The sequence below is a fragment of the Myotis myotis genome, unplaced genomic scaffold (genome assembly GCF_014108235.1).
Source record: "Myotis myotis isolate mMyoMyo1 unplaced genomic scaffold, mMyoMyo1.p scaffold_m19_p_45, whole genome shotgun sequence".
Taxonomy (NCBI): Eukaryota; Metazoa; Chordata; class Mammalia; order Chiroptera; family Vespertilionidae; genus Myotis; species Myotis myotis.
This window is the reverse complement of record NW_023416352.1, coordinates 813722-827953: the sequence shown is the minus strand read 5'-3', so window position 1 is coordinate 827953 and position 14232 is coordinate 813722. Positions and strand designations below refer to the sequence as shown.

Sequence of the window (14232 nt, the reverse complement as noted above, 5' to 3'; positions counted from 1 at the left end):
GGCGAGGTCAACCGAAAGGGGCGTGGTCTGACGGAGCGTGACCGTGAAACGAACGGCCGACTGGCTCGAGGGGCGTGGTTAACAACGAATAGAGGCGTGGTTAACCAATAGGGGGCCCGGCTAGTGGGTGAGGTCACATGTGGGGGCGTGGCCAGGCCGTAGGGGCGCGGCTAGGGCTCGCGGAGCTCATTCAACGCTCCAGGTGTCCCGATTGGCTCGAGACCAGAACTGTTTGGATTTAACAGTCCGTGGACGGCCCGAGTCTGAGAGTCCAGTGACCGGACCGTGATCTAGTGTAAAGGCGAGGCCCAGAGGGTGAGAAGGAGAAGGTGAGACCTGAGATCTGGGTATGAATGTGGGGGAAGGAGAGGGATGCGATCCGGGTATGAAGCCAAGCCCAGAAGAGCCGGGCCTGGGAGGATGCGCGGGATCTAACACGATGGAGGGGGTGGGAGCAGAAGAAAAAGGGAGAGGGGAAGTGGGTTTGGGGGTGTGGGGGAGTTGCTTGGACAAGGGGTAAAACCTGGGCAAGGGATAGGAAAGGCATGATTGTCTTGGGTGGGGGCTCTGACCCCTACCGATGCCACAGCCTCCCACCCCGCCCCGCCCAGCCATGTGGCACACGCTGGTCCTGCTGCTGCTGCTCCCCTCTGCCTTGGTGCCCCCCTCCACTGCAGCCCCGATCCGTGACGCCGAGGCCCAGGAAAGCTCCTCGGGTTTCCTAGGCCTCCAGAGACTGCTACAAGGCTTCACCCGGCTTTTCCTGAAAGTGAGTGATGGCAGCGGGTGGGGAGAAGGGGTCCCAGAGAAGAGGGACCGGGATAGATGGAGACTGAGAGGTGGAAGGGGCTCGGGGGGTGGGGGGGACAATGGGAGACAGGTCAGGGCCAGGCAGAAGGAAGGGAGGGCGTCAAAGGGACAGAGAGCAACAGGAAGGCCAAGAAATAGAAAGAGGGAGGGAGACAGAAAAGATACTGAAGGGTGGGCTAGAACAGAGACAGTAGGGCATGAGGGGCAAAGATAGGAAGGCAATGGGGCAGAGAATGAGAATGGGGGCAGGAGGTGACTAGGTAGCCCCTAAGGGTCAGAAGACGGAGAGGGAAGGGGGTGAAAGGGACATGGCCAGGCCTGGAGGGCATCCTGGCAGGGCTGCAGATGGACTGGGGCGTCCTGAGGCCCAACAGCTCGCCTGTCCCTCCTCTGGTCCCAGGATGACCTGCTGCGGGGCATGGACAGCTTCTTCTCCGCCCCCTTGGACTTGCGGGGCCTCCCTACGAACTACCACCAAGAAGAGAACCAGGAGCGCCAGCTGGGGAACAGCACTCTCTCCAGCCACCACCAGATCGACAAGGTGCCTAGGCCGGGAAGTCCCTCCTGGAGGCTGCCTTGGGTCCCTCATGCTGTCGTATCTGCTGGGCGGAGGGCGGAGGCGGAAAGCAGTTTTGCTCGCTCTCTCTCTCTCTCTCTCTCTCTCTCCCCTCCCACCCTCACAGGTGACCGACAACAAGACAGGAGAGGTGCTGATCTCCGAGAAGGTGGTGGCATCCATTGAGGCAGGAGATGGGAGCGTGGAGAGTGACTGGAAGGTTAGGAGAGACCCCCACCGCACCCCCACCCCCCGAAAAGTTTTGTCATCGGTTGAAAGGGACTAACCAGCTCTCAGTAATGAGATATATACAACCTCAGGGCACATCCCCACTCACTTAGTAAATTCTAGAGGGTTTTGTAAACCGGAAGTGCTTTTCATTCCAGATGCCTGGTAAGCTTCACCCTCCTAAACCTCAAAGTGTGGCTTTATCTCAAAGCACTCTGCAAACCTTTTCCATATTTTCTCAATGTATCCCAAAGTGGTAAATCTGTCCCTCGTAAACGCCAAAATGTGATTTTTTCATTCCAAAGTTCTTTATGAACCCGAAATGCTTTGTGTCTATCACCTTTGTGAACCTTTGAGTGATTCTAACCCCAAAAGACTTTTTTTTTTAATCCTAACATGTTTTAAGGACCTCCAAGTGCTTGGCAAACCCATGCAGTTCTCTCTCACACACACACAGAGGTTTTTATTTTGAAATTGTTCAAGTCTACAGAAAAGTTAGGGGGAAGTGGTGCAATGATTCTATCTGCACTCCTTTTAGCATAGAGCAGGGTTTCTCAGCCTTAACACCATCCTGTGTACTACAACCCAGACCGAAGCACCACGCCCACCACACCAGCTGTGATGACCAAAAATGTCTCCAGACTTTAGTTGAGAACCAATGGCCTAGATTCACCACTTGTTAACATTTTACCACTTTTACTCTATTTTCACTTTTGTATTTTGGAACCATAAGACAATGGATTATTATTTTTTAACATATTTTTTTATTGATCTCAGAGAGGTAGGGAGAGGGAGAGAGAGATAGAAACACCAATGATGAGAGAGAATCTTTGATCGGCTGCCTCCTGCATGCCCCCTACTGCGGCTCAAGCCCTCAACCCGGGCATGTGCCCTTGAGGGGAATCGAACCCGGCACCCTTCAGTCTGCAGGCCAACGCTCTATCCACTGAGCCAAACCGGCTAGGGCCCAAACATGATTGACATCATGGCACTTCACCCCTAAGTCCTTCAGCAGATCGAAGAATAATGCATTCTTCCACATGACCACAGTACCACTTTAGCACCCAAGATACTTAATGTTGATGTCAAATTGTCTCCATATTAATTTGCGAGGGCTGCCATCACAAAGTACCAAAATAACAAAAACTGGTTGTCCCAGGGTTCTGGAGGCTAGGTGTCCAAGACCAAGGCTGGTTCCTTCTGAGGGCTGTGAGGGACAGTCCCTTCCATGCCCCTCTCCTGCCTCTGGTGGCTTGATGACAGTCTTTGGCAATCCTTGGTGTGTAGATGCATCACCCTTATCTCTGCTTCATTTCCATAGGACGTTCTCCCGGTTTGCATTTCTATGTATAAGTTCCCCCTTTGCATAAGAACACCAGCCGTATTGGATTAGGGCCCGCCATGATGACTTCATCCTAACTGACTAAACCTGCAATAACTCTATTTTCAAACAAGATCATGTTCTGAGGTCCTGGGGGTATGGACTTTGACATAGAAATTGGGAGGGGCACAATTCAACCCATAACAATCTCCTATAGGGCTTCTCAGACCTCTTAAGTTATTTTTTAAATATACTTTTATTGATTTCAGAGAGGAAGGAAGAGAGAGAAAAACATTAATGATGAGAGAATTGTCGATCAGCTGCCTCCTGCACGACCCTCCCCCCGGCAATGGGGATTGAGCCTGCAACCCAGACCAGACATGTGCCCTGGCCAGGAATCAAACCATGACCTCCTGGTTCATAGGTCGGTGCTCAACCACTAAACCACACTGGCCAGCCTCAGACTTCAACTTACTAAAATGCAGACCAATTCAGTAGGTCTAGATGGGTGGGGTGGATCCCACTAATTTGCATGTCTAACAAGCTCCCAGAAGGTGCTGACCACGACGACGCTGGTCCACAACCCACACTTTGACCAAACTCTATCTCTGTGGCCAATAGACCGGAGGCTTTGTTCTGAAGATTATTTGATGCTGGCCAGAACCTCGTTGTCCTGAGGGCTTCATGCTTAAGGGAGTGGTCATGCAAGGGCTTGTATGGCAGTCATATGAGGCCATTCTCCAGCACCCTTGTTCTTTTAAGGGAGTCCACCACGTGACTAGTGACCTGCCAGAGAAATAAAGGTCAGGGGAGGGTCCAAACTACACGACCAGCAATATTCAAGGGAGGAGACGTCACCTTGGGGTGAGGTCCCACTCTGCAATATTCGTTTCCCCAGTTTTGTCCATTGCTAGGCACACCGGGGCTTTCTGCCTGGTGACCTGTACCTGGCTTATCATTCCTACTTGCACACACCTACCTAACTGCCTACTACATTCCCCCTCAATGATTCTTGACTCTGAATTCTTTGCAGTGGTTCTCAGCCTTCTGGCCCTTTAAATACAGTTCCTCATGTTGTGACTCAACCATAAAATTATTTTCGTTGCTACTTCATAACTGTAATGTTGCTACTGTGATGAATCGTAATGTAAATATCTGATATGCAGGATGGTCTTAGGGGACCCCTGTGAAAGGGTCTTTCGACCGCCAAAGGGGTCACGACCCACAGGTTGAGAACCGCTGCTTTAAGGGAAAGGGGAATAGGGTCTCTTCTGCAGCTGCTTCATGCTGAAGAAGGCTGGAGTTTTCCTTCAGAGCCAAGTGGCCCTTGCTCTCTATCAGGGACAAGGAGGCCTGGGCACAGAAGGAGGTTTTGATGGTGTCTAGAGTCAGCAAGGGACAATATTCCCAGAGTGCAAGTAGGACTTGTAACCCGGTGGAGACAAATTGCATTATAAATCGTAATATTATTGAGGCAAAAGCTAAAATGACATGAATCACAACAAATCGTCTGCTGAAAGGGAGCATTCAGGCAAGGACACCTGGCTGCCTGGCCTAGATTTCAGATGTTTGCCTTGTCAAAGGATGGGAGAAATGTGAAACATTGTTTTGGAGGCTCGTAGCCAGATATCTAAGAAAACTAGAAAAAGTCAGGATCCAGTTAGGTTTACAGGCGGAAAAATAAAACTTTGAAGACAACTGAATTAGAGTCTAATATCTACGACAGTATATTGTGGATTTGATGGACACACAAGTTCTCTTCCTAAAATTACCCTCATTTTTATCAAAGAACCAAATTCAGACCAATTTATTTACTGTATTAAGTCCAGTTTCAATTTGACCTGATTATTTGCATAAACACAACAAGAATAGTAATTGATCGCATAGGCTTTTAAAAAACTGCTTTGCTGGAAGTTCATAAGGAATCTCCAGATTGAGCTTCCATTAGCCTCTCGGGGTGAAGAAACCAAACCATACAGTCCCATCAGTCTTTGCCGGCATGTTTGTGTGAATTCCTCAATACTTGAGGTCCCCCAAAATGTCTTAAGGTTCTTTATTTCCCATCTCCCAGGAAAGCGACCTTCATTCCTTATCTGGAAAGATGGGGCATGAACCATATAAATAAAATGAGCAAGGTACCAGGCTGGGTTATTTTTTTTTTTTTATGGGGCTTTTATCAGCTTCCAAAGTCAATCCTAACTCCTTAAAGCTTTTCTGATAGCAACCAGAGTCTACATGTGTCCCTCTCAACCATGACATTCCGGTCAAAGTCTTGGCTAATAATATAAAAAAAACAACACTCCCCATACGCATTGCAATTACGGCCCTGATTCTTGAGTAACGCCAAGAGCTTTTAATACCAAAGTGCTTTGCACATTTCAAACTGCTTTCCAAACCTCACAGTACGTTTAATCCTAAAGTGTTCTGTAATCCCAACAGACATTTTAAACCCCAAAGTGCTTTTGAAACCTCCAAAGTGTGTTTTCAACCCCAAAGTAGTCTATAAACCTCCCAAGTCTTTTGAATCCAAAAGTGTTTGTAAACCCCAGTGCTTTGTAAACAGCTAGGAGAGTTTTTAACTCCCAAAGCGGCCTGTAGGTGGCAAACTGAGTTAAATATGCCAGTGGGTCTGAGAGCCCGGGGGTTGTCATGCGGTTTGAGACGATCTCCTTGTTCCTCCTCCCCAGGTACCCAAGATAGAGGAGAAGGCGGCCCTGGTGCCCCTCCCCAAGGCCATGGACAGCTTCCACCCAGAACCCCACCCCCGAGTGGCCTTCTGGATTATGAAGCTACCGCGGCGAAGGTCTCACCAGAGTGCCCCGGAGGGCAACCGCGCTATCAGCGAGAAGGAGCACCGCCTGCAGGCCATTCGGGACGGGCTCCTCGAGGGGACCCGAGAGGAAGCCCTGCAGAAAGGGACCCAGGCCGCCCCCCACTTCAAGCCGCCTGCCCGCAAGACGCACTTCCTGTACATTCTCAGGCCGTCTCAGCAGCTATAGGTGTGGGGATGGGAACGCCTGCATGTACCCACAACCAGACCCCACCCCAAGCTCCATGTGGAAATAAAGTTCTTACATCGAAAAGCACGACCTCCTTTTAAGGATATGTCCCCCAAGCCTCAGCTAATCAGGCCATGGCAAGTCCCAACAATAAGATAACTAGGCAGTCATAGAATATTTGAAAATGAAGCATTACACCACTAAAATAATGCACAGGTCAAATTAGTAAATATTTTATTTCTTAAAATATATTTTTATTGATTTCAGAGAGGAAGGGAGGAGAGAGAGAAACTTCAATGATGGGAATCTTTGATTGGCTACCTCCTGCACGCCCCCTACTGGGGATGAGCCTGAAACCCAGGGATGTGCCCTTGACTGGAATCGAACCTGGGCCCCTTCAGTCCACAGGCCATTGCTCTATCCACTGAGCCAAACCAGCTAGAGCAAATTAGTAAATATTTTAAACAATGATAATGGGAATGTGACATAAACTTGAGTGTAGCTCAAGAGGTTCTCTGGTCCAGCCGGTGCGGCTCAGTGGCTGCGAGTCAACCCATGCACCAAGAGGTCACTGGTTTATTTGTTCAGGGCGCATGCTCAAGCTAGGGGCTCAATCCCAGGCCGGGGTGGGGGTGGGGGGAATGTAGGAGACAGTTGATCAAGTTTGATGTTTCTCATTGAAGTTTTGTTGTTTTTTACATATATTTTTATTTCAGAGAGGAAGGGAGAGGGAGAGAGGGAAACATCAATGATGAGAAGAAATCATTGATTCGCTGCCTCCTGCGTGCTTCACACTGGGGATTGAGTCTGCAACCCAGGCACATTCACTGACCGGGAATCGAACCGGGACCTTATGGTTCATAGGTTAGTGCTCAACCACTGAGCCATACCCAGCAGGGCATCTCATTGATATTTCTATCCCTCCCTCTCCCTTCCTCTCTCTCTCAATACTTTTTTAAAAAAAGTTCTCAAAGCAAATTATAGCCTTAAGTGCATATATTAGAAAAGAGGTTAAATGAAAAATATCTAAGCACTCATCTTGAAAAACTATAAAAATTTAATTGAGCTATAACTTAAGATTTAGCACTATATGTAATCACTATACTATAAAAAAATTAAATTTTCAGGTTACAAAATTACCTAGACCTCAAAAAAGAAAGGAACAAGAAATACTAAAGGGCACTGGCCTGTGTGGCTCAGTGGGCTGTGTGTCATTCCATGCACCGAAAGGTTGCCAGTGGACTCTGGCAAGGGGGCACACACACACACACACACACACACACAGAAAAAAATACTGAAGAAATATAAACTGAAAAAATGAAATATAAAATTAATGGGGGCCGAAACCGGTTTGGCTCAGTGGATAGAGCGTCAGCCTGCGGACTGAGAGGTCCTGGGTTCGATTCCGGTCAAGGGCATGTACCTGGGTTGCGGGCACATCCCTGGTGGGGGATGTGCAGGAGGCAGCTGATCGATGTTTCTCTCTCATCGATGTTTCTAACTCTATCTCTCTCCCTTCCTCTCTGTGAAAAATCAATAAAATATATTTTAAAAAAAAAAATTAATGGGGTCTACCACTTGCCAGCCTATGCTAACAAAGCACATGGCAAACATTCTTGTAAGACCCCACATAGGTGGTATTTGTCCCCATTTCAGAGAAAAGGCTGCCTTTAGGGGGATGACGTCACCAGTCTAGCAGCAATGGCACTAGGTTTGCCCGGTTCCATATCTCTCTTAACCACACACCCCACCACCTGCCAAGCAGGTTCTTTCCCCGGCCTTACAACAAGCCACCAACTAATAGCCAGAAAAAGTAATATTAAATGAGGATGACCACCTTAAGTCTGAGGTAACCTAAGAAGCAATTATCTGTATTTCTGGGAGGAAAACAGAGGCTCAGAGAGAGTAGCCATTGTGCCAGGGTCACAGCTGGCAAGTGATGGAACCAAACCTGAAAACTAAGCATGTCTCGCTCCAGGCCCCCAACCTCATCATCATTCTACACGGCCCCGCACTTGCAGGCATGAACTCCATCCACTCTCTCTTTCAACTTTAAGTGCCCACACTGGGCCCGGCATGTTCTAGCCCCCAAGCAGTCTCCTGCGCATAGCTCACATTCCCGCGTGGATGACAGATCGCACATACAGAATGTGTCCCGTTTTAGGACGTGCTGCGAGGACCACTAAAAAGTGGATACTGCCCTAACCGGTTTGCCTCAGTGGCTAGAGCGTCGGCCTGCGGACTGAAGGGTCCCAGGTTCGGTTCCGGTCAAGGGCATGTACCTTGGTTGCGGCCACATCCCCAGTGGAGGTGTGCAGGAGGCAGCTGATCGATGTTTCTCTCTCATCGATGTTTCTAACTCTCTATCCCTCTCCCTTCCTCTCTGTAAAAAATCAATAAAATTTATTTTTTTTAAAGTGGATACCATGAGCTAGCAGAGAGTTTGAGTGGCTGGGACATTTTTTGTCCCAAATCCCCCTGCTTGGGAGCCAATCTTGGATCGACTCTCTCGAGCCGGAAAAGCTGAGACTATTTTGTCCGATTTTCTCCTAAAAGGAGTGAATGGAACCGTTTGGGAAAGACCTTCGGGGTCTGTCCATACGTTGGGGCTGGAGTCACAAAAGGGCGCAGGCGCAGGAGGAGTTGAGACGTTATTGTGATGGCGACGAGCTGCCCGTCGGGGGAGGGAGGGCAGAAAGGCCACGGCTTGGTACCTAAAAGTGGGGATAAACAAGGAGACTCTCAGCCCAACTCCCGGTTCCTTGCTTGGGTCTGTTTCGCCGAAGCCCGGGGACGCTGAGAAGACGTCAGCGCAGTGGACGCAGCTTCCTGCCCCTTCGCCTAAGGGCAATCGATAATCCCCCCACAGTGGGCTGGGCGCGCGCCCGAGCAGCCCTACGCATGCGCAGCCCCGCGGCAGCAGGTAACCGACCAGCATGCGCCTTCCCTTGATATGCGCCTGCGTCGGGGGAGGAGCGCAGCGTGGCGGGATATAGACGCTGCGCATGCGCGCTCCGCTCCGCCCCGCCCCCCCGCCAGCTTTTAGTTTTCCGGCGGGAGTTGCGTACATGCACTTCCACGCGGGCAACTGCTGGTCGTCGTCCGTCGTCCGTCGTCCGTCGTCCGTCGTCCGTCGTTCGTGGCCCTCGCCTGTGTCCCGGGAGTGGGACGTGACCCCAGGTGCGCCCTGGCTGTGCGAGGTAGCCCTGTTAGAGCCCCCCTCGAAATCCTCGCAAAACCCACAAATCCTTGGGGAGCGCCCCCAATATCGGGGCCTCTTGCATGTCTTGTTAAAGGCCTTCCTGAAATCCTGACCAAATCCCCTCAGAAATACTGAAAGGAACCTACCAGGAAACCTTACAGATGACCCTGAAATCTTGTCAGAATATTTTAGAAATTCTGTCAGACTTCTTCAGACCCTGCCAGAGACCCCCGAAGTCCCGTTCCTCTGCCTCCCCAAATCCTACCAGAGACCCTCCGAATCCTGTCAGATACCCCAGAAATCTTGTCAAAATCCTGTCAGTTTCCTCTCCCAAATATAAGAGAGCTCTGACATCCAGTCAGAGACGCCCCCCAGAAATCTTGTAAGAGACCCCCACAGAAACCCAGTAAGATATCCCAGAAGTCCAGACCCGGTAGAAATGTAGAGATATCCCAGAAACACAGCCAAAGATCCCCCGAAATCCAGACACCACAGAAACCCAGTGAGAGAAACCAGTCAGAGAAACCCTAGAACTCCAGTCAGAGAGACCCCAGAAATCTAGTCAGAGAAACCCCAGAAACCCAGTCAGAGAAACCCCAGAAACCTAGTCAAAGAAACCCCAGAAACCCAGTCAGAGAAACCCCAGGAATTAAGTCAGAGACACCCCAGGAATCCAGTCAGAGAAACCCCAGAAATCTAGTCAGAGAAACCCCAGAAACCTAGTCAGAGAAACCCCAGAAACCTAGTCAGAGAGACCCCAGAAACCCAGTCAGAGAGACCCCAGAAACCCAGTCAGAGAAACCCCAGGAATTCAGTCAAAGAAACCCCAGGAATTCAGTCAGAGACACCCCCAGGAATCCAGTCAGAGAAACCCCAGAAATCTAGTCAGAGAAACCCCAGAAATATAGTCAGAGAAACCCCAGAAATATAGTCAGACACACCCCAGAAACCCAGTCAGAGACACCCCAGGAATCCAGTCAGAGAAACCCCAGAAACCTAGTCAAAGAAACCCCAGAAACCCAGTCAGAGAAACCCCAGGATTTAAGTCAGAGACACCCCAGGAATTCAGTCAGAGACACCCCAGGAATCCAGTAAGAGACACCCCAGAAACCTAGTCAGAGAAACCCCAGAAACCCAGTCAGAGAAACCCCAGAAATCTAGTCAGAGAGACCCCAGAAATCTAGTCAGAGAAACTCCAGGAATTCAGTCAGAGAAACCCCAGGAATTCAGTCAGAGAAACCCCAGAAATCTAGTCAGAGAAACCCCAGGAATTCAGTCAGTGAAACCCCAGGAATTCAGAGACACCCCCAGGAATCCAGTCAGAGAAACCCCAGAAATCTAGTAAGAGACACCACAGGATTTAGTCAGAGACACCCCAGGAATACAGTCAGAGACACCCCAGGAATCCAGTCAGAGAAACCCCAGAAACCCAGTCAGAGAGACCCCAGAAATCTAGTCAGAGAAACGCCAGGAATTCAGTCAGAGACACCCCAGGAATCTAGTTCGAAAAACCCCAGTAATCTAGTCAGAGACACCCCAGAAATCTAGTCAGAGACACCCCAGAAATCTAGTCAGAGAAACCCCAGGAATTCAGTCAGAGACACCCCAGGAATCTAGTTAGACAAACCCCAGGAATTCAGTCAAAGAAACCCCAGGAATTTAGTCAGAGACACCCCAGGAATCCAGTCAGAGAAACCCCAGAAACCTAGTCAGAGAAACCCCAGAAATCTAGTAGAGAACTCCCAGAAACTTAGTCAGAGAAACCCCAGGAATTCAGTCAGAGACACCCCAGAAACCTAGTCCGAGAAACCCCAGAAACCCAGTCAGAGAGACCCCAGAAATCTAGTCAGAGAAACCCCAGGAATTCAGTCGGAGACACCCCAGGAATCCAGTCAGAGAAACCCCAGAAACCTAGTCCGAGAAACCCCAGAAACCCAGTCAGAGAGACCCCAGAAATCTAGTCAGAGAAACCCCAGAAACCCAGTCAGAGAAACCCCAGGAATCCAGTCAGAGAAACCCCAGAAATCTAGTCAGAGAAACCCCAGAAACCCAGTCAGAGACACCCCTGGAATCTAGTTAGAGAAACCCCAGGAATTCAGTCAAAGAAACCCCAGAAACCCAGTCAGAGAAACCCCAGGAATTCAGTCAGAGACTCCCCAGGAATCCAGTCAGAGAAACCCCAGAAACCCAGTCAGAGAGACCCCAGGAATTCAGTCAGAGACACCCCAGGAATCCAGTCAGAAACACGCCAGAAACCTAGTCCGAGAGACCCCAGAAACCCAGTCAGACCCCAGAAATCTAGTCAGAGAAACCCCAGAAACCCAGTCAGAGACACCCCAGGAATTCAGTCAGAGACACCCCAGGAATCCAGTCAGAAACACGCCAGAAACCTAGTCCGAGAGACCCCAGAAACCCAGTCAGAGAGACCCCAGAAATCTAGTCAGAGAAACCCCAGAAACCCAGTCAGAGATACCCCAGGAATTCAGTCAGAGAAACCCCAGAAACCCAGTCAGAGACACCCCAGGAATTCAGTCAGAGACTCCCCAGGAATCCAGTCAGAGAAACCCCAGAAATCTAGTCAGAGAAATCGCAGGAATTCAGTCAGAGAAACCCCAGGAATTCAGTCAGAGACACCCCAGGAATCTAGTTAGAGAAACCCCAGGAATTCAGTCAAAGAAACCCAGTCAGAGAAACCCCAGGAATTCAGTCAGAGAAACCCCAGGAATCCAGTCAGAGAAACCCCAGAAATCTAGTCAGAGACACCCCAGAAACCTAGTCAGAGAAACCCCAGAAATCTAGTCAGAGACACCCCAGAAATTTAGTCAGAGAAACCCCAGGAATTCAGTCAAAGAAACCCCAGAAACCTAGTCAGAGAAACCCCAGGAATTCAGCCAGAGAAACCCCAGAAATCTAGTCAGAGACACCCTAGGAATCCAGTCAGATACCCCAGAAATCCAGAGACCCCCCAGAGTTCCAGTCAGAGACACCCTGAAATCGAGACCTTAAAATTCCCAGAAGTCCTGCCTGAGCCTCCTTCCTGGGGATCCTCTAGCCTCCCCTCCAACGGCCCGAGATTGAACGTAGCCTCCCTCAGTCCCTCGCCAGGAGCTTGTCCCCCCAACCCTGTCAGCACCTTGCACCCCTTTCCCACTCAGGTTGCAGGGCCATTGCCCCCCTGCAGACCCTCCAGCGTCGCCCAAACCCTAGAAGGGTCTCAGCCGCGTTTTCTAGGAATTCTAAAGCCCCAAGAAGTGTGCCCGCACGGCTGTGGCACCCCCTGGGGCCAGGAAAGCGGGGTGTGGGGAGCACGTGGGGAGGAGAGGGGACCCTGCTTTGACCATGTATCTGCCCCCGTGTGCCAGTTCAGTGTGGTGGGCACCATTGCCCAGTGTAACTTGCTGCTGCTGTTACTCACCCGAGGACGTTTCTCCATCGTTTTAGAGCCGAAGGGAGGGAGGAAGGAGGAGAGAGAGTCCCTTGACCAGGAATCCAACCAGCGACCCTTCAGTGGGCCAGTGCTCTAACCATTGAGCCACCTGCCAGGGCATCCAGTGTAATAATTATTATTTTTTAAATATATTTTTTTATTGATTTCAGAGAGGAAGGGAGAAGGAGAGAGATAGAAACATCCAGGATGAGAGAGAATCATCGATTGGCTGCCTCCTGCACGCCCCACACTGGGGATCGAGCCTACAACCCGGCATGTGCTGTGACTGGGAATCGAACCGTAACCTGGTTCATAGGTTGACGCTCAACCACTGAGCCACACTGGCCGGGCCCCTTTCGCTCTTGACAGTGTCCTGGAGTTGGGATAAGAAGTCATAGGGTCAAGCTGGTTATAATTAATGTAGGCAGGACAGGAGAGGGGGTCCCGGCTGCTCTAGGGACTCAGGAAGGCTCCCCCAGGAGCTGTGGGCCAGGGCAGGGCCACAGGTGGGAGTAGTGCTCAGTGTGGCCTCGGCCTGGGAAGATGCGAAGCTCCCATGGGTGTGATGAGGGGGAGGGTCCTGGAGGAGGGCCAGTGGGGAGAAGAGTAACAAAAAGAGGCAGGAGTTACAGGGGCCACCCTGCCATAGCAGCCAGAGGGGCTAGGACTTGGTCCTGAGGGCATCAGGGAGCCAGGGAGGACTGAGCAGGGGAGATGGGGCCAAACGAGTGGAACGCCAGACATAGGCTGATCTGGCGAGGATGTCGGTAGCCCAAGGTGGTCAGGAGGAGGGGACGTGTGAGCTGAGACTGGGAGGGCTGGCTAGGAGGGTGTCCCAGAGGTGGGAACAGCAAACCCGGTTTGGGGAACAGCACTCAGTTCAGAGTTGCTGGAGCAGCAAGTGTGATTTGGGGCCAGGCCATGGAGGGCCTTCGATGCCAAATCCAGGGTCTAGGCCAGTGATGGCGAACCTTTTGAGCTCGGCATGTCAGCATTTTGAAAAACCCTAACTTAACTCTGGTGCCGTGTCACATACAGAAATTTTTTGATACTTGCAACCATAGTAAAACAAAGACTTATATTTTTGATATTTATTTTATATATTTAAATGCCATTTACCAAAGAAAAATCAACCAAAAAAATGAGTTCGCGTGTCATAGGTTCACCATCACTGGTCTAGGCTCTGTCCAGGGGGTGCTCGGGAGCCATGGGAGAGCAGTGAGCAGGGGAGGGGCAGGTCAGATCGGGAGCCCTGTGGGAGTGGACTGGTGTGGGGAGACCGGAGGCTGAGGCCAGGGGAGAGGCTGCAGGGAGGGCCCATGGGGAGAAGACAAGGCCGAAGCCTGGGCCATAGGGAAGGTGAGAAGGGGACAGGTAGAGTCATTGGGCAGGAAGACAAGGCTGGGACTTGACAAGCTGTCGGAGGAGGGCTGGTGAAGAGGCAATGACCCCCACCCACTGGCCCCACTTTGATCTCTGCCACCCACTCTTCAGGTCCCCCTTTGCCCAACCCACACCTCCAATCCATAAAACAGGTCTGAGCGGGAGCCGGGAGCCGCTGTGATGGAGGCAGGGGTGGGCAAACAGGTTCTGAGAACCCAGAACGGCCCGGAGAGCAGGTGAGGCAGGTCAGGTCCCCACCCCTCAGGTGTCTGGTCTGAGGAGGCCATTCCCCTGCTTGTCCTTCCA

General features: G+C 50.9%; 1 protein-coding gene across 1 annotated transcript; it reads left to right on the top strand.

The window, feature by feature from the left end:
* Positions 1-154: 154 nt before the first annotated feature.
* Positions 155-6062, top strand: DKKL1 (dickkopf like acrosomal protein 1). The gene is made up of 5 exons (XM_036307181.1): positions 155-329; positions 612-769; positions 1211-1351; positions 1494-1586; positions 5603-6062. Exons 2-5 carry the CDS (start codon positions 614-616, stop codon positions 5912-5914), a joined length of 702 nt encoding a protein of 233 aa, XP_036163074.1. The 5' UTR covers positions 155-329; positions 612-613; the 3' UTR covers positions 5915-6062.
* Positions 6063-14232: the final 8170 nt, after the last annotated feature.